The sequence below is a fragment of the Hyperolius riggenbachi genome, chromosome 10, assembly GCF_040937935.1.
Source record: "Hyperolius riggenbachi isolate aHypRig1 chromosome 10, aHypRig1.pri, whole genome shotgun sequence".
In the NCBI taxonomy this organism is placed as follows: Eukaryota; Metazoa; Chordata; class Amphibia; order Anura; family Hyperoliidae; genus Hyperolius; species Hyperolius riggenbachi.
The window spans coordinates 254,519,524-254,539,633 of NC_090655.1; the positions used below are offsets into that span (position 1 = coordinate 254,519,524).

The 20,110-nt window shown below is 52.8% G+C and overlaps 1 protein-coding gene across 1 annotated transcript in view; it reads right to left on the reverse strand.

The window, feature by feature from the left end:
* The window catches only part of LOC137537107 (oocyte zinc finger protein XlCOF7.1-like), a 101,799-nt gene that overhangs the window by 22,240 nt on the left and 59,449 nt on the right, over positions 1–20,110 (reverse strand). Inside the window, exon 8 of the mRNA XM_068259245.1 lies at positions 19,178–19,314. Coding sequence (XP_068115346.1) covers positions 19,178–19,314 — 137 coding nt within the window. The remainder of the gene's footprint in view (positions 1–19,177; positions 19,315–20,110) is intronic.

Below are 20,110 nucleotides of genomic sequence, written 5' to 3' on the forward strand. Positions count from 1 at the left end.
TCTCAGGACAGGGTGCTCATCTATGGGGACCTCAATGCTAGAACAGGCACAGAGAAGGACTACCTGACCTCTGATGGAAACACATACACACTTGGAGGAGAGAGCTATTACCAGGAATGAATGTACACGCCAATAAATAGCTATGACAAGACAGTAAACTAAAGTGGGAAAACCCTTTTGAACCTGTGCTGAAGCCTCAGCCTTTACTTCATGAATGGGCGAGCCAGGGGTGACTCTCTTGGGAGATTTACTATGAACTCCCACGTGGGCAGCAGTGTGGTAGACTATGCCATCCTAGACACGGACTGCATAAACATCAATGCTCTCAGTCACCTCTGAAACACACCTGTCAGACCACAACCAAATACTGCTGTACCTGAAATCCACTGATAAGCCAACCACACAGCAGCCTGGCCAGACCGGTCTCTACAAGCTGCCACTGTCCTTCAAATGGATCAAACAGTCTGCCACAGAATACACCAACATGACCAACACAGCCAAAATCCAAGAACTGCTGACATCTTTCATACCAACTCATATGAACCAAACCAACAAGGTGTCAGCCATGCAGTGAAGGACTTCAGTAACATCTTATATACTATGGCAGCACTAGCTGGCCTCAAGCAGTCCAACATCAAGAGACCCACCAATAAACAGTCACAAAATTGTTTTGACAGTGAATGTAAGGCTCTACATAATTCTCTAAGGGCAGCCTGTAACCAAAAGCACAGAGACCCCAACAACCGAGACCTAAGGAAGACCATGACCATCTAAGGAGGCAATACAAAGACACCCTCAGATGAAAAAAACTGAGCCACATCTCCCACAAACTCCAACAGCTGGAGGACTCCCTCCAGGACAACTCATTCTGGGAGACCTGGAACCATATCAGCAAAAAGCCCAAGAAAAGCCCATATCCAAAATGGCCACATCTGGCTCCACTACTTCAGGCACATCTACAAAGACACCCCAGAAAATTGCCCAAACCCTGGAACAGAAATAAACAGCCACAAAACTGAAGGACATGGAGGAGACAATCAAGGACTTCCAGAACCCTCTGGATACACCAATCACAGTGCAGGAAATAAGCTGATAAATGTAAGAAGGCCAGCGGTACTGATGGCATCCTGCCAGAGATGATGAAATACAGCCCCCCCCCCCCCCCCCAGACATACATGAGGCACTCACAGGACTATTCAGCCTCATTCTGAGTGCAGCTCCTTTCCCCAGGCCTGGAGCGAGGGCCTCATAACACCCATCCACAAGAATGGGAACCGATATGATCCGGCTAACTACAGAGGAGCCAGATAAAAGAAGTTGCGATAACAATCCTGATCTCAGCATGAGTATAGGATTTCCCTGCAAAGAATTCAAATATAGTGCAATATTGTTTTCAATGAAGCACCCCGTGATTCACTCCACACAACTGTGCAAGGGATAACCTCCACCACAGAACAGAGGAAACAGGGATGGGTATGTGCAATTACTTGGAAAAAACACTAGGTGGGGGTGTTGGATAAGAAATAGGAGTGGTGTGAGTATATTTTCATCTCTTCCACTATAAGTCACTAGATGGTGCTGTAGGATCAGGAATTGAATATGATGTTCCGTATACATGCGGAAAATAGTCTTGAAGGAGTAAGTGAATAGGGTGTACCGCACATATACGGAAAATAGCTGTGAAGGAGGAGAGGTGGACCTTGGGGAATGTATTTTTGCACAGTATGGAGGCTTGGTTATATATGGTGATTAAGAACTGAAATGCTAACAATGTTTACACATGGTCATGAAAAACCAATAATGGGGGTTAGTGATTTATGTAGTGATTGTCACAATACGGGTTTGGATACTTAATGATGGCACTGTAAACGACTGGGGTATGGGGGACTATTACGTATCTAAGGTTGATGTAAATTAAAGGAAGTTGAGGGATGGGTGGGATGAGGGAGGCACATGTGGGAGGGTTTGTTTAGTGGTTTAGATGTAAGTGTCAGCACCATGGCGGGGATTTTTGCTGTAAAGCTGTAGGTAGTAATGGGATACGTGCATATGCATGAGGGGGGCGGGGCCGGTTTGTAAGGGAATTGAGGTGGGCGGGTACAAGGAGGTATTCAAATAGTGTCCCAAACTAGCGTGACTCCATGCCCCTGATGAGTCAAATGACGAAACGCGTAGGGCGGAGCTAAGGAGTCACGAGGGACGGAATGAGGAAGTGATCCAGCGGGGACTGTGGAGTGCAGCGGAGATCCGACCGCGGCGGTGCTGGCACCATAGACAAACGCTTGTGAGAACTTCTATCTGGTACGCATATTTTATACAAGGTTTTAGCAATAAATGTGGAAGGTTTTTTACACTAAGCGAGTCCCGCTCTTTTATACCTAAAGGTCCTATATGGTTGTTGCCCAGATTGGAGGGCTTATATGCTGAAATAACAAGAAAGCTTCTGGTGAGTGAGACTCACAAGGGGGTGGAAAATACCCCCCTGTTCCTCTGTTCTGTGGTGGAGGTTATCCCTTGCACAGTTGTGTGGAGTGAATCACGGGGTGGTTCATTGAAAACAATATTGCACTATATTTGAATTCTTTGCAGGGAAATCCTATACTCATGCTGAGATCAGGATTGTGATCGCAACTTCTTTTATCTGGCTGGATTTTAACAGAAGAGTGTGTACTCAAGCAAAAGTTTGCGGATCCCCTATATAAACTGGTGACGTTTTGTGCTATATATATATATAAATCCTATCTGAAGTGCTGTGGAGCGCAGTTTTTTCTTGCCTTTTGGGGGCATTTGGATTAACTACAGAGGAGTCTGTATCAGGAGCACACTGGGGAAAGTGTTTAAAGCGGACCTGAGCTCAGAACTTCCTCTCCGCTCTAAAAGATATGCAACAGTATAATAACCTCTAAAGAAAAAAAACTTTCTTTGTTACAACGGACACAAATACTGCAACAAATCTGTAGTGTGTCTACTTCCTGCTTTCATGGAAGCAGACATAGGGCTTGATTCACAAAAGAGTGCTAACTGTTAGCACGGCCGTTTTCGCATGAATTTTCGCATTGCGCACGATCGCGAATTTTCACGTGAAACAAAGTTTTCGCACGCAAACGCGAATTTTCCTGCGAAATCAATATCGTTTTTGCGCAAAAATTCACGTTTGCGCGCAAAACCGTTATCGCTTCACGCGAAAATTCAAGACCGCGCGCAATGTGAAAATTCACGCGAAAACGGCCGTGCTAACAGTTAGCACTCTTTTGTGAATCAAGCCAATAGGGTAAACATCCTGTGTTTACAAATTAGCAACACCCCCATGGTAGAGGAGATTCCGGAGCTGACACAGCTGCAGAGATGAAATTACAGTGGTGATTAGTCCCAGATGAGGGGGAATTAGACAGGCTGAACTCTCTAAATACATACAGGGTGCATTTCTCTATGTTTTCCTTCTGTCCTGTACAAGAGTTCAGGTCTTCTTTAAGAGCATCACTAATAAAAGGATCCTCTCCTTCCTCACAGAGTCCGATGTACTCAGCAAAACCCGAGCCAGGAACATGCCAAACCACCGACCACATCTACACACTGCACAGCCTCATCAGGACCCATGTCAGCAGGTCATGCGGGAAATTATATGCTGCTAATATATATAAATATAAGGCATTAGACTCTGTGTGGCACCGGGCCTTTTCCTAACACTCCTAGAGAGCGGAATAAGAGTTCATATACCGGGAGCCAATGCAGTGTGAAAGTGGACGGGAAGAGAATCGCGTTCTTCAAGCAGCGGCGAGGAGGCAGGCAGGGCTGCAGTCTGAGAGCAATGCTCTTTCACATACAGTAGAATCTACTGTATGTTAGAATTCTACTGTATACATCAACCAACTGGCTGTAGCCCTGGAGTCCTCCCCAGCACCAGGCCTCCTCCTGCACGACTATGAGGTGAAGTTCCTGCTGGGGCTGGAGATTAACTAATCAGGGAGCTTTAGGCCAGCAGTAAAAGGCCCTGAAAGAAAAAGCCTGCAGAGCCTTTTATGCCATCAGAAGGCAACTGTACCACCTGAAACCACCCGTGAGAATTTACAGTAAAAATATTCTACAGTATTATCACCCCAATCCTGCTCTATGGTAGTGAGGTATGCGCCCAGTCACCTACCCTGACCAATCAAAATGGGACTCCAGCCCAACAGAAGGATTTCATCTACAGTTCTGCAAGAATATTCTCCAAGTCCATTGCAGCACTTCGAACTCAGCCTGCCGGGCAGATTCCCACTGTGGCTGACAATCCAGCAGAGGGCGCTCTCATACTGGGCGCACATACAGAGCAGCAGCCCTGGAACTTACACAATAAAGCCTTGCTGAGCCAGGGGGCCAAGGACATACCATGCACTCTGAAGCAAAGCATCAGCCCAGCCAGGACCACCAACACAGCTTGACAAAAGCCCAAATAAAAGTGACTATAGAAAGCTACAAAGTGAGATATCTGGAGGAATGGAGGAGTGACATAAAGAACTCCCAGAAACTCACTGTCTACCAATCACTGCAGAGGGAGTACAAAATGGCCCTGTATCTGGAGAGGCTACACCACCCCAAACACAGACAGACCCTGAGCCTGTACCATCTGAGTGCAAACAGTCTGGAGATAGAGACAGGGCGGCACAGACAGACATGGAAGCCCCGGGAGGAGAGGCTGTGCAGGCAATGTGACCAGGGGGCCCTGGAGGATGAGGACTACTTCCTGCTACACTGCAGCAAATATGTACCTGTGAGGACTGCCCACTCCCAGAGACTCTCCGCCCACATCCTGGATTTCACCTCCTATGATGAGGAGAGGAAAATCTACATCCAACTAGGGAAGAGGAAACAACCATGCAAATAGTGGCCCAATATGCAGCTACCTGCCACCAACTGAGAGGAACATGGCACCCCACAAACTGTATATCCCTTACACTGCCCCCTATTCCCTTCCTCACCCCTTTGGACTGTATTTCCCAGCCCCCTATACTGTCCCTGATATTCTCCACACACTTATGGATTGTATACCCCAACCCCCTATACCCTTCCCTTAATCTCACAACACCCCTCCCATGCTAATGCTATCATTTTGCTTTGGGCATGCTAAGTGTATTTGGTCCTGCCAATAAAGCATTTTTGTATTTGGATTACCAGATCAGCCCCAGTATTTGGCACCCCCCCCCCTCTCCCCAAGTTAGATAGGCTGATCAGCTGCCAGTAACAGGTAGCCCCCCCTCCTCAAGTTAGCCAGATGAAGCCCCCAGCATATGGCAGGGCCCCACTTCAGTTTAACTAGCCAGATGTGCCCCCAGTGTTAGGCAGCCCCCTACCCAAGTTAGATAATCAGATCAGCTGATGGAAGCAGCAGCAAGGGGGGGGGGGCTTTTCCTGTATATCAGAGAGCAATTACACGTTGGAGATGAATACCCCCCCCCCTTTCCAGGAAATGCAACCCAGCAGCATTCTAGTGTCCCCATACTGTGCCCCAGCCTCCTAATAGTGTGTCCCAGCATTCTAGTGTCCCCCATAGTGTATCTGAGCTTCCCAGTGTCCCCTTAACTTTGTCCAAGCGTCCCCATAGTGGGTCTTAACTTCCCAGTATTACCATAGTGCAACCCAGCTTCACCATGCCCTCACAGTATGTCCCACCTTCCAGTGCCCCCCATAGTGCACCCCAGCTTCCCAGTGCCCCTCATAGTGTGTCCCATCTTCCCAGTGCCCCCCATAGTGTGCCCCAGCTTCCCAGTGTCCCCTCATAGTGTGTCCCATCTTCCCAGTGTCCTCATAATGTGCCCCAGCTTCCCAGTGCCCCAGCTTCCCAGTGCCCCTCATAGTGTGCCCCAGCTTCCCAGTGTCCCCATAGTGTGCCCCAGCTTCCCAGTGCCCCTCATAGTGCGCCCCAGCTTCCCAGTGCCCCTCATAGTGTGTCCCAGCTTCCCAGTGCCCCTCATAGTGTGCCCCAGCTTCCCAGTGTCCCCATAATGTGCCCCACCTTCCCAGTGCCCCTCATAGTGCACCCCACCTTCCCAGTGCCCCTCATAGTGCACCCCAGCTTCTCAGTGCCCCTCATAGTGTGTCCCATCTTCCCAGTGTCCTCATAATGTGCCCCAGCTTCCCAGTGCCCATCATAGTGTGCCCCAGCTTCCCAGTGTCCCCATAGTGGTGCCCCAGCTTCCCAGTGCCCCCCCCAGCTTCCCAGTGTCCCCATAGTGTGCCCCAGCTTCCCAGTGCCCCTCATAGTGTGTCCCAGCTTCCCAGTGCCCCTCATAGTGTGTCCCAGCTTCCCAGTGTCCTCATAGTGTGTCCCAGCTTTCCAGTGCCCCAGCTTCCCAGTGCCCCTCATAGTGTGCCCCAGCTTCCCAGTGCCCCTCATAGTGTGCCCCAGCTTCCCAGTGCCCCTCATAGTGTGCCCCAGCTTTCCAGTGCCCCTCATAGTGTGCCCCAGCTTCCCAGTGCCCCTCATAGTGTGCCCCAGCTTCCCAGTGCCCCTCATAGTGTGCCCCAGCTTCCCAGTACCCCCATGGTGTTCCCCAGCTTCCCAGTACCCCTCATAGTGTGTCCCAGCTTCCCAGTGTCCTCATAATGTGCCCCAGCTTCCCAGTGCCCCTCATAGTATGCCCCAGCTTCCCAGTGTCCCCATAGTGTGCCCCCGCTTCCCAGTGTCCATCATAGTGTGTCCCAGCTTCCCAGTGCCCCTCATAGTGTGCCCCAGCTCCCCAGTGCCCCCCATAGTGTGTGCCAGCTTCCCAGTGCCCCTCATAGTGTGCCCCAGCTTCCCAATGCCCCCCATAGTGTGCCCCAGCTTCCCAGTGTCCCCTCATAGTGTGTCCCAGCTTCCCAGTGTCCCCATAGTGTGCCCCAGCTTCCCAGTGCCCCTCATAGTGTGTCCCAGCTTCCCAGTGTCCCCATAGTGTGCCCCAGTTTCCCAGTGCCCCTCATAGTGTGCCCCAGCTTCCCAGTGTCCTCATAGTGTGCCCCAGCTTTCCAGTGCCCTTCATAGTGTGCCCCAGCTTCCCAGTGCCCCTCATAGTGTGTCCCAGCTTCCCAGTGTCCCCATAGTGTGCCCCAGCTTCCCAGTGTCCCTCATTGTGTGCCCCAGCTTCCCAGTGTCCCCTGATAGTGTGCCCCAACTTCCCAGTGCCCCTCATACTGTGCCCCAGCTTCCCATTGCCCCTCATAGTGTGTCCCAGCTTCCCAGTGCCCCTCATAGTATGCCCCAGCTTCCCAGTGCCCCTCATAGTGTGTCCCAGCTTCCCAGTGCCCCAGCTTCCCATTGCCCCTCATAGTGTGTCCCAGCTTCCCAGTGCCCCTCATAGTATGCCCCAGCTTCCCAGTGCCCCTCATAGTGTGTCCCAGCTTCCCAGTGCCCCAACTTCCCAGTGCCCCTCATACTGTGCCCCAGCTTCCCAGTGCCCCTCATAGTGTGTCCCAGCTTCCCAGTGCCCCTCATAGTATGCCCCAGCTTCCCAGTGCCCCTCATAGTGTGTCCCAGCTTCCCAGTGCCCCAGCTTCCCATTGCCCCTCATAGTGTGTCCCAGCTTCCCAGTGCCCCTCATAGTATGCCCCAGCTTCCCAGTGCCCCTCTTAGTGTGTCCCAGCTTCCCAGTGTCCCCATAGCTTCCGGGTTTCCCCATAGTGCAGTGATCTGCAAACTTGGCTCTCCAGCTGTTAAGGAACTACAAGTTCCACAATGCACTGCGGGAGTCTGACAGCCACAGTCATGATTCATAAAGGCAAATGCATTGTGGGACTTGTAGTTCCTTAACAGCTGGAGAGCCAAGTTTGCAGATCACTGCCATAGTGCATCCAAGCTTCCCAGCCGCCTTATAGTGTGTCCCAGCTTCCCACTGTTCCCTAAAGTGTGTCCCAGCATTCCCATGGTGTCTTCCAGCTTACCAGTGTCCTCATAATGTGCCCCAGCTTCTCAGTGTCCCCTCATAGCGTGCCCCAGCTTCCCAGTGTCCTCATAGTGTGTCCCAGCTTCCCAGTGCCCCTCATAGTGTGCCCCAGCTTCCCAGTGCCCCTCATAGTGTGCCCCAGCTTCCCAGTGCCCCTCATAGTGTGTCCCAGCTTCCCAGTGCCCCTCATAGTGTGTCCCAGCTTCCCAGTGCCCCTCATAGTGTGCCCCAGCTTCCCAGTGTCCCCATAGTGTGCCCCAGCTTCCCAGTGTCCCCTCATAGTGCACCCCAGCTTCCCAGTGCCCCCCATAGTGTGTCCCAGCTTCACAGTGCCCCTCATAGTGTGTCCCAGCTTCCTAGTGCCCCTCATAGTGTGTCCCAGCTTCCCATTGCCCCTCATAGTGTGCCCCAGCTTCCCAGTGCCCCTTATAGTGCACCCCAGCTTCCCAGTGCCCCTCATAGTATGCCCCAGCTTCCCAGTGCCCCTCATTGTATGCCCCAGCTTCCCAGTGCCCCTCATAGTGTGTCCCAGCTTCCCAGTGCCCCTCATAGTATGCCCCAGCTTCCCAGTGCCCCTCATTGTATGCCCCAGCTTCCCAATGCCCCTCATTGTATGCCCCAGCTTCCCAGTGTCCCTCATAATGTGCCCCAGCTTCCCAGTGCCCCTCATAGTGTGCCCCAGCATCCCAGTGTTCCCACAGTGTTTCCCAGCTTCCCAGTGTCCCCAAAGTGCACCCAAGCTTCCCAGCCGCCTTATAGTGTGTCCCAGCTTCCCACTGTTCCCTAAATTGTGTCCCAGCATTCCCATGGTGTCTTCCAGCTTACCAGTGTCTCCATAGAGTGCCCCAGCTTTTCAGTGCCCCCTAAACTGTGCCCAGTATATGGTACCCCCCTTCCTAATTTAGATATCCCCTTAAACTGAGCAGCCCCTCCCTGCATGCAGAGTTGTGAGCAGAGCCTCTAGTGCTGTCTACTTACATCACTGCACCAGGAACTCAGCGGTGTCGGGCTCACAACATCTCCTCGTCTCCCTCTAGTGATTAAACTAATGAGAGATGCCAAAAAAGGGAGAGAGAAGCTTTTGCAAGCCTGTGACATTGCGGAGCTCCCAGTGGGATGAGGAGCAACACAATGAGCTCTACTCTAGACTCTATACCAGCCAGGCAAGGGTGCCTCTCGAAGGGAGGGGTCATGGGTGCACCTTGCGGCTAATGCCTTCCCTGCCTTGGACCAGAACTGGCTGTGTGTTTTATTAATAGAGATAAAAGACATCTAGGATCCTCCTCACCTCTCCAGTCAGCAGATAGATGATCTCCAGGGTGAGGTTGAATATCCTCTCAGTCATGGGACTCTGGTCCTCATCCATCCTCAGTGATGTGGTCAGGTAATCCATAAAGAATACTGCTACCTTTTGATAAATAATAAGGAAAGGATAATCTAGGCTGTACAGTTGTCAGTGGTGAAACTACCAATACAGTACAGGATCCCCCTCTCCTCCCAGCAATCTCCATTGCTGCCAGTTGTGGGTGGTAGGGCCATGCAGAGTATCGCAGCAAAGCATAATAAGTTGGTTTATAGCCATCTGTGCACTATACTCACAGTGTGCTGCAGTCATGTCCTCCCTCTGCCTCCTCTCTCTCCAGCTGGCCTTCTCTCCTCACATCCACCTCCCACTGTTACAGCAGTGCTGGTAGTGGTAGATGGATGAGGATATGAGGACAAAAGAGGCTAATGGGAGCAGAGGACTGGAGCACACTGTGACAGCTAGCTATAAAGCAATGTAAATCCTACCTAGTATTATGGAGGAGGAGGAAGAAATTCTGGGGGTGGACATGGCTATACAGGTAAATAAATGGATGGATGGGGGACAATACATATTGGAGAATAATGGCAATGCAGGGGGGGCACAGGGCTATACTGGGGAAGTAATGGCATTACTGTGGGCAGTGTAGTGGCGTAGTGGTTAGCACTATTGCCTTGCAGTGATGGGTCCCCAGTTCTAATCTTAGCCAGGGCAATATCCGCAAATAATTTGTATGTTCTCCCCGTGTCTGTGTGGGTTTCCTCTGGGCACTCCAGTTTCCTCCCACGTGTAAAAAAAACATATAGATAAGTTAATTGGCTTCCCCCTATATTGGCTCTAGACTACTACACATACACTATATGATACATACATAGACGTATGACTATGGTAGGGATTAGATAGTGAGCACCTCTGAGGGACAAGACAATATACTCTGTACAGAGCTGTGGATGATGTTGGTGCTACACAAAACACTAAATAGTAATAATTACTATGGTTAGGGGACATTACATACTGGAGGATAATGGCAATGCTGGGGACACAGGGGGAACGGGCAGCGCTAGCCTAATTTAGGAGACCCAGCAGGAAACCTCATTAGGGAACAGTTCTCTAATTACAGCACCATCTACAGCAGGAAGCGTTGTGAATGGCCGAATAGTGTGTTTACTACAGTCTATCTGAAATCTAGCAGTTTGAGAAGATGCCATCCACCCAATCACGTTAGCAGAATTTCCATATGAGGTTTCCTGCTAGACCCCTAAAGTAGACCAGCACCAAGATGCCAACCATAATCTATGGCACATGTAGGGGGACCACACGTTACAGAAGTTATATAAAAGTCTCTTGTACGGCAATTACTGCAAGGGGGTGATCAGGATAGTGACAGGTGTACTATGACCTCCTCTGTAACAAAGTATGTCCAGCCCGACCTCTGCTCTGCTCAATATATAACAAAAATCACACAATTACCTCTTCCAGAAATAACTCCTCTCCTTTTCCTGCGACTTCGCCTCTGCTGTGACATCACTTCCTGTCTTTGTAACATCATTTCCTATCTTTGGTTTAATTTCATCCTTTCTATGCGTTCCACCTGGGAGAGGGGAGATCGCCATCTTGTGGTAAATAGGCTAACTGCAGCCTCTGGTTGGGGACTCTCCTGCACTCAGAATATAAAAGTACTGTACACTTACACTCAGGGCCGGAATTGTATATTTTAGTGCCCTAGGCCAACTGTCAAAAGCTGCCGCCCCCGACCCCCCCCCCTCTACACACACTTGTATATGCACACAAAATATTATATACCTCCCCCCATTCTAGCAGCACAGGCCTATGATGGTAATCAGGATTCTTTGGAGCTCTCCTGGCCTTCAGACAGGTCCTCCCGCTCAGAATGTGCATAGATAAAGCATGGGGTGAAAGAGTCAACCTTTGTGAGTAACAGCGGGGTAAGCTACAAACTGGATGGCTGCTGCTTGCTGACAAACCCATTTCAGATTGTATGGCACCCAAGTAGGGTTGCCAGGTCGGCTGATGGAGAAAACCGGACAGGGGGTGGAGTTAGGGGTGGAGTCAGAAGCGCACTTTTATGTAGAGTGGGGCTAAGCAATGGGCTTTTTAAAAAATGTTTTTTACAGTATTTATATCGCACTGACATCTTCTGCAGCACATTACAGAGTACATAGCCATGTAACTAACTGTCCTCACCAGTACATGCACATAAGAGACCACTTTTCACCAGTAAATGCACATAATAAGAGACCGCTTTTCACCAGTAAATGCACAAGCATTACACGTAGCAACGCCGGGTAACGCGGGCTCGGGGGCGGTATTTAAGCTGGCGTAACTTACGCCGCGTAAGCTGGCTGGCTGTGCCTTTGACTGACAGCCAGGCAGCGAATCAGCGGTCGTGCAGCGCTGGCGGACGGGTGGCGGGCCTGTTACCCAAAACGGGCTACACTGACTTCATAATCAAACTGTATTTCAATTGCTGTAATCGTGTTGAGAGACAGCAGTAACATAAGGTTTGACAAGCATGATGTGTGACAGCGTGCTGCTTCTATACAACACCCCCCGAGCTTTGTGTCCCCATCTCTCACTATCTTCCTACCTGGGTTAGTGCTGGCCAATTACAAACTGCAGGAAAACCCCGCTCCCACCATCAGGAGACAGCCTCACTACAGACACTGCGCATGCACACACAAGTTAGCGCGGCATGTCGTACATCACCATGTCGCAACTTCGGAGCCGTACAGGCCGCCATGTATGTTGGAGGCGGATCTCAGTATTGTGATGTGATGACAAACAGGGGGCGGTGCCATATCCACAGTAGTGCTTCCCGAATCCCTATTGCTAATCGGGCAGAATGATCTCTGTGACTCCGAAACGGCTGATGAACGGATGTTTCGGAGTTACTGGCGGCAAGTGGCAAAAGGCATAAAACCGGACATCTTAATTGTCCGGTTTAACATGCCTTTTTGGACAGGACACAGCGGCCAAAAACCGGACTGTCCGGTCTAAAACCGGACACCTGGCAACCCTACACCCAAGACAAGTCAACATACTCCCCAACCGCACCGATTTGGTCGGGATTCTCCCACTGTGGGAGGCTTGATCCCCCCTCCCGCGATAGCCTGCCTCAGTCCCGGGCTGAGAAGTCAGGATGGAGAGCCGCAGAGTAATTAGAGAGAGCAGAGCAGTCACTGCGGGACTTCCTACACAGAGCAATGATGACGTCAGCTACAAAGCCCGGGTGATTGCTCTGCTCTCCTGTTCCCTTACAGACCTGCGGTGTCTGGCTGTCTGTTTCTCCACACATCTCCTGTCACTGTGTGTCTGCTTTTAAACACTTCTGTGACATGCGGGGTCCTCTGCCTCACTGTCATGCAGTGTGCCCTCTGACCTGCCTTCCCCCTCTCCTCTAAACTCTCTGCACAATCTCCCGATGGAGGGGAGGGACACTCACTGGCTGCAGGGACCTTGCTGGAAGGTATGGGGAGAGGGACACTCACTGGCTGCAGGGACCTTGCTGGAAGGTATGGGGAGAGGGACACTCACTGGCTGCAGGGACCTTGCTGGAAGGTATGGGGAGAGGGACACTCACTGGCTGCAGGGACCTTGCTGGAAGGTATAGGGAGAGGGACACTTACTGGCTGCAGGGACCTTGCTGGAAGGTATGGGGAGAGGGACACTCACTGGCTGCAGGGACCTTGCTGGTAGGTATGGGGAGAGGGACACTCACTGGCTGCAGGGACCTTGCTGGAAGGTATGGGGAGAGGGACACTCACTGGCTGCAGGGACCATGCTGGAAGGTATGGGGAGAGGGACACTCACTGGCTGCAGGGACCTTGCTGGAAGGTATGGGGAAAGGGACACTCACTGGCTGCAGGGACCTTGCTGGAAGGTGTAGGGAGAGGGACACTCACTGGCTGCAGGGACCTTGCTGGAAGGTATGGGGAGAGGGACACTCACTTGCTGCAGGGACCATGCTGGAAGGTGTAGGGAGAGGGAAACTCACTGGCTGCAGGGACCGTGCTGGAAGGTATGGGGAGAGGGACACTCACTGGCTGCAGGGACCTTGCTGTAAGGTATGGGGAGAGGGACACTCACTGGCTGCAGGGACCGTGCTGGAAGGTATGGGGAGAGGGACACTCACTGGCTGCAGGGACCTTGCTGGAAGGTATGGGGAGAGGGACACTCACTGGCTGCAGGGACCTTGCTGGTAGGTATGGGGAGAGGGACACTCACTGGCTGCAGGGACCTTGCTGGAAGGTATGGGGAGAGGGACACTCACTGGCTGCAGGGACCTTGCTGGAAGGTATGGGGAGAGGGACACTCACTGGCTGCAGGGACCTTGCTGGAAGGTATGGGGAGAGGGACACTCACTGGCTGCAGGGACCTTGCTGGAAGGTATGGGGAGAGGGACACTCACTGGCTGCAGGGACCTTGCTGGAAGGTATGGGGAGAGGGACACTCACTGGCTGCAGGGACCTTGCTGGAAGGTATGGGGAGAGGGACACTCACTGGCTGCAGGGACCGTGCTGGAAGGTATGGGGAGAGGGACACTCACTGGCTGCAGGGACCGTGCTGGAAGGTATGGGGAGAGGGACACTCACTGGCTGCAGGGACCGTGCTGGTAGGTATGGGGAGAGGGACACTCACTGGCTGCAGGGACCGTGCTGGAAGGTATGGGGAGAGGGACACTCACTGGCTGCAGGGACCTTGCTGGAAGGTATGGGGAGAGGGACACTCACTGGCTGCAGGGACCTTGCTGGAAGGTATGGGGAGAGGGACACTCACTGGCTGCAGGGACCGTGTTGGAAGGTATGGGGAAAGGGACACTCACTGGCTGCAGGGACCGTGCTGGAAGGTATGGGGAGAGGGACACTCACTGGCTGCAGGGACCTTGCTGGAAGGTATGGGGAGAGGGACACTCACTGGCTGCAGGGACCGTGCTGGAAGGTATGGGGAGAGGGACACTCACTGGCTGCAGGGACCGTGCTGGAAGGTATGGGGAGAGGGACACTCACTGGCTGCAGGGACCGTGCTGGAAGGTATGGGGAGAGGGACACTCACTGGCTGCAGGGACCTTGCTGGAAGGTATGGGGAGAGGGACACTCACTGGCTGCAGGGACCTTGCTGGAAGGTATGGGGAGAGGGACACTCACTGGCTGCAGGGACCGTGCTGGAAGGTATGGGGAGAGGGACACTCACTGGCTGCAGGGACCGTGCTGGAAGGTATGGGGAGAGGGACACTCACTGGCTGCAGGGACCGTGCTGGAAGGTATGGGGAGAGGGACACTCACTGGCTGCAGGGACCTTGCTGGAAGGTATGGGGAGAGGGACACTCACTGGCTGCAGGGACCGTGCTGGAAGGTATGGGGAGAGGGACACTCACTGGCTGCAGGGACCGTGCTGGAAGGTATGGGGAGAGGGACACTCACTGGCTGCAGGGACCGTGCTGGAAGGTATGGGGAGAGGGACACTCACTGGCTGCAGGGACCTTGCTGGAAGGTATGGGGAGAGGGACACTCACTGGCTGCAGGGACCTTGCTGGAAGGTATGGGGAGAGGGACACCCACTGGCTGCAGGGACCTTGCTGGAAGGTATGGGGAGAGGGACACTCACTGGCTGCAGGGACCTTGCTGGTAGGTATGGGGAGAGGGACACTCACTGGCTGCAGGGACCTTGCTGGAAGGTATGGGGAGAGGGACACTCACTGGCTGCAGGGACCGTGTTGGAAGGTATGGGGAAAGGGACACTCACTGGCTGCAGGGACCGTGCTGGAAGGTATGGGGAGAGGGACACTCACTGGCTGCAGGGACCTTGCTGGAAGGTATGGGGAGAGGGACACTCACTGGCTGCAGGGACCTTGCTGGAAGGTATGGGGAGAGGGACACTCACTGGCTGCAGGGACCGTGCTGGAAGGTATGGGGAGAGGGACACTCACTGGCTGCAGGGACCTTGCTGGAAGGTATGGGGAGAGGGACACTCACTGGCTGCAGGGACCGTGCTGGTAGGTATGGGGAGAGGGACACTCACTGGCTGCAGGGACCGTGCTGGTAGGTATGGGGAGAGGGACACTCACTGGCTGCAGGGACCTTGCTGGTAGGTATGGGGAGAGGGACACTCACTGGCTGCAGGGACCTTGCTGGAAGGTATGGGGAGAGGGACACTCACTGGCTGCAGGGACCGTGCTGGAAGGTATGGGGAGAGGGACACTCACTGGCTGCAGGGACCGTGCTGGAAGGTATGGGGAGAGGGACACTCACTGGCTGCAGGGACCTTGCTGGAAGGTATGGGGAGAGGGACACTCACTGGCTGCAGGGACCGTGCTGGAAGGTATGGGGAGAGGGACACTCACTGGCTGCAGGGACCTTGCTGGAAGGTATGGGGAGAGGGACACTCACTGGCTGCAGGGACCTTGCTGGTAGGTATGGGGAGAGGGACACTCACTGGCTGCAGGGACCTTGCTGGAAGGTATGGGGAGAGGGACACTCACTGGCTGCAGGGACCTTGCTGGAAGGTATGGGGAGAGGGACACTCACTGGCTGCAGGGACCTTGCTGGAAGGTATGGGGAGATGGACACTCACTGGCTGCAGGGACCTTGCTGGAAGGTATGGGGAGAGGGACACTCACTGGCTGCAGGGACCGTGCTGGAAGGTATGGGGAGAGGGACACTCACTGGCTGCAGGGACCTTGCTGGAAGGTATGGGGAGAGGGACACTCACTGGCTGCAGGGACCTTGCTGGAAGGTATGGGGAGAGGGACACTCACTGGCTGCAGGGACCTTGCTGGAAGGTATGGGGAGAGGGACACTCACTGGCTGCAGGGACCTTGCTGGTAGGTATGGGGAGAGGGACACTCACTGGCTGCAGGGACCTTGCTGGAAGGTATGGGGAGAGGGACACTCACTGGCTGCAGGGACCTTGCTGGAGGGTATGGGGAGAGGGACACTCACTGGCTGCAGGGACCTTGCTGGAAGGTATGGGGAGAGGGACACTCACTGGCTGCAGGGACCTTGCTGGAAGGTATGGGGAGAGGGACACTCACTGGCTGCAGGGACCTTGCTGGAAGGTATGGGGAGAGGGACACTCACTGGCTGCAGGGACCTTGCTGGAAGGTATGGGGAGAGGGACACTCACTGGCTGCAGGGACCGTGCTGGAAGGTATGGGGAGAGGGACACTCACTGGCTGCAGGGACCTTGCTGGAAGGTATGGGGAGAGGGACACTCACTGGCTGCAGGGACCTTGCTGGTAGGTATGGGGAGAGGGACACTCACTGGCTGCAGGGACCTTGCTGGAAGGTATGGGGAGAGGGACACTCACTGGCTGCAGGGACCTTGCTGGAAGGTAAGGCATGGGGAGAGGGACACTCACTGGCTGCAGGGACCTTGCTGGAAGGTATGGGGAGAGGGACACTCACTGGCTGCAGGGACCTTGCTGGAAGGTATGGGGAGAGGGACACTCACTGGCTGCAGGGACCTTGCTGGAAGGTATGGGGAGAGGGACACTCACTGGCTGCAGGGACCTTGCTGGAAGGTATGGGGAGAGGGACACTCACTGGCTGCAGGGACCTTGCTGGAAGGTATGGGGAGAGGGACACTCACTGGCTGCAGGGACCTTGCTGGAAGGTATGGGGAGAGGGACACTCACTGGCTGCAGGGACCGTGCTGGAAGGTATGGGGAGAGGGACACTCACTGGCTTCAGGGACCTTGCTGGAAGGTATGGGGAGAGGGACACTCACTGGCTGCAGGGACCTTGCTGGAAGGTATGGGGAGAGGGACACTCACTGGCTGCAGGGACCTTGCTGGAAGGTATGGGGAGAGGGACACTCACTGGCTGCAGGGACCTTGCTGGAAGGTATGGGGAGAGGGACACTCACTGGCTGCAGGGACCTTGCTGGTAGGTATGGGGAGAGGGACACTCACTGGCTGCAGGGACCTTGCTGGAAGGTATGGGGAGAGGGACACTCACTGGCTGCAGGGACCTTGCTGGAAGGTATGGGGAGAGGGACACTCACTGGCTGCAGGGACCGTGCTGGAAGGTATGGGGAGAGGGACACTCACTGGCTGCAGGGACCGTGCTGGAAGGTATGGGGAGAGGGACACTCACTGGCTGCAAGGACTGTGCTGGAAGGTAAGGCATGGGGAGACACGCTGGCACACAGGCTCAGCAGCACTCCACTCACAGCAGCCATCCACATGCCACACACTATACCTACAGCAACAAATGGTGAAGTAAGGAATAGCTTCCTATGTGCATTTTGTTTCCTATGTGCTTCCTTATTTCCCATGTGCATGTTCCAAACCCACAGAGCAACCCTCTCCCAGTCAGACAGCCAGCGTCCATCTAAAGCCTGCTATACACTAGCAGACTTACTCCCAATGTGCTCAAAAGATTGATCCCTCTCTGATCGACATCTGATCAGAGAGGGATCTATCACTGCCACACATTGCACATCATTTTCTTTATGGATTTCAGCATGAAATAGTACTACCACTCTCCCAGGCATCCCTCTTGTTAATGCTGCTCTCCCCAGGGCCCCTGCAGAGTACAGTATTAGCACAGCGGAGTGCTCCGACACTCACCTGTCCAGCCAGGCGCTCCTTCCTGTGTGCTTCCATATTTTCCCGGTGCCTGTACTGTGTGACCTGGAGGTGCTATGCCAATTTATACATGCTACTGGGTCACAGAGTACGAGCACCTGGAGATGACGGAAGCACGCAGGAAGCAGCGCAGCCCAAGAGGTGTGTGTCGGATTGTTACACTGTGCTAATTCTCTGCAAGCACCAAGGAGAGCAGTATTAGCAGGGGGACAGGGCCCTTTACTATTTCTACGTCCCTTGGGTGCATTCCACTTTCTCTGCCTTTTCAACCACAAAAAAAAAAAAACATCTTGACCAATCTGTAATGACTATTTAGGCCAGAATTGGATTGAAATTACGATGGGCTGGCATTTTAGGGCATTGATCTTCGGCAGATCCGATCACCGTGATTGAATCTGTTGAGGAATATTTTATAGTGTGTATGGACTTTGAGGTGCTAGACTGTACGTGCAGCTATTTAGGAGCAGACCGTTATTTTATTTATTATTTATTTTTTTAGCTGATTTTGTGACAGGCCTCTACAAAGTTTTCAAATAAGTATTTAAAGTAAATCTCTAAAGCTACCTCTGTTTATAATCAAAGATGGGTCACTATACGCCAGGGATCTGTATAGGGGAGGGAGGTGGGCACGCGATGCATGTAAATTTGGGGGCGTGGCTACAGGCGTGGCAGGGGCGGGTTTAAGTGTCCCTCTTTCCTGGCTCCAAATGTTGGGAGGTATGCCTATGGAGCAATATAGCAGCAGTAATCCGGGGGCCACAAAAACACACATTATGTTATCAACAGTGCATCTGATTCTAGAGGCCGGAGCACCAAGGGAAATGCTGCCGGAACAAATCATAGCACTCCTGAGGTCACTGTGGGGATTTGCCATTGCTCATTGCTATATATTACCACTAATGGACAATACATGTTTAGCTTATTCACATTCCTGGTTTCCATCTGAGTTGCTGCTGCAATTTGTGGTCTCTTGTTCTGCTGCTCAGCACAGCCGTAACAACAGCGGCCCTCATTCAATTCACTTTTTTGTTTTCTCTTAGGAGATATTTCTTCATATTTTGTTTTATAACTTTTCAGGACTCTGCAATTATAAAAGTACCTAAAAGTAGGTGGAAAAGTTCTCTCCAAATTATGTTTCCCTTGCTGGTGGCTTATAATGCATTTTACTGATAAGGTGTGAAACTATCACCTAGGAGAAAACTCAGGAGGAAAGTGTATTGAATAAGGGCCAGTGTTCAGCATGCATTGGGTAATAACTGCGGTCACAGCCCCATAAGCAAAGGATGAGCTGTAGTGTGAACAGACTTGCATGTTCCTGCAGAGAATGTCACATCCAGCTGCTGGCAGCCACTCATGTCAGGCCATTACCTCCTCCGGAGCAGTAATGAGTCTAGTGGATTTGCCATCCTGGATTGTCAGACATGCAGAGGACATCATGGAATAGGCAATATTCCTCTCTGTAAGCTTGGCTTGTACAAAGCATCTCCTCGCTTGTTGAGTCTCTGCTGTGAAGTCAGGAGATACCCAGGAGTTCTCATAAAGCAGTTCTCCTGCCTGTTGTGCCACTCCTAAAATGGCATCTCTGTGCTGTGCTGAGGAGGAGTTGAACATCTGTGTGTGTTGCTGCTTCTGGTTCCCAGAGGGGGGTTAGAACCGCAGCACGGCTCAGCAATGTAGGGCTGGGGGGAGACTGTCAGGTTGGTAGTACTACGCCGGTAGTAGATGCAGTGCTATACTGAGGGCTGTGTGTGGGTGAGGCTGCAGTAAGGGCTGGAGTGCTGAGAGGCAGCCGGGACAGCAGATGAGAGACAGAAGTGCATTGCAGGTCAGTGTGGAGACTGACAGAGGCCTGCAGTGGTGTGGAGCTTGTGTACACAGTGCACTCAGGGTGGTCTCTGGCAGTTGGGCAGGTGTACAGGATGAGAGTGAGCAGAACAGCATCGCCAGAGGGAGCTTCAGCTGCAACTACCTACAGCTACGATCGATTAACCACAGTAAACAGCTGGTGAGCAGGTTTGACGTCCCTACTGTACTGAAGTCATGGTAGGAGATCCAGGCAGAAAACGATTTTGGCAACAGAGCTACAGATACAGATAAGTCACTGACATATTACTGACAATATCAAACTTCATTTGTGTGAACTGTATATGGCTCTATTGTCTGCCTCATTATCTGCCCTGCTGCCTAGTTGCTGATAAGTGGCTAGACTGAAAAGCAGATTCATCTCTACTGATAAGCTGTTGTGTTGCTGTTTGGCTGATTAGCTGGTGCCTAACCCCTCCCATCACCAGTGGCCCTTGA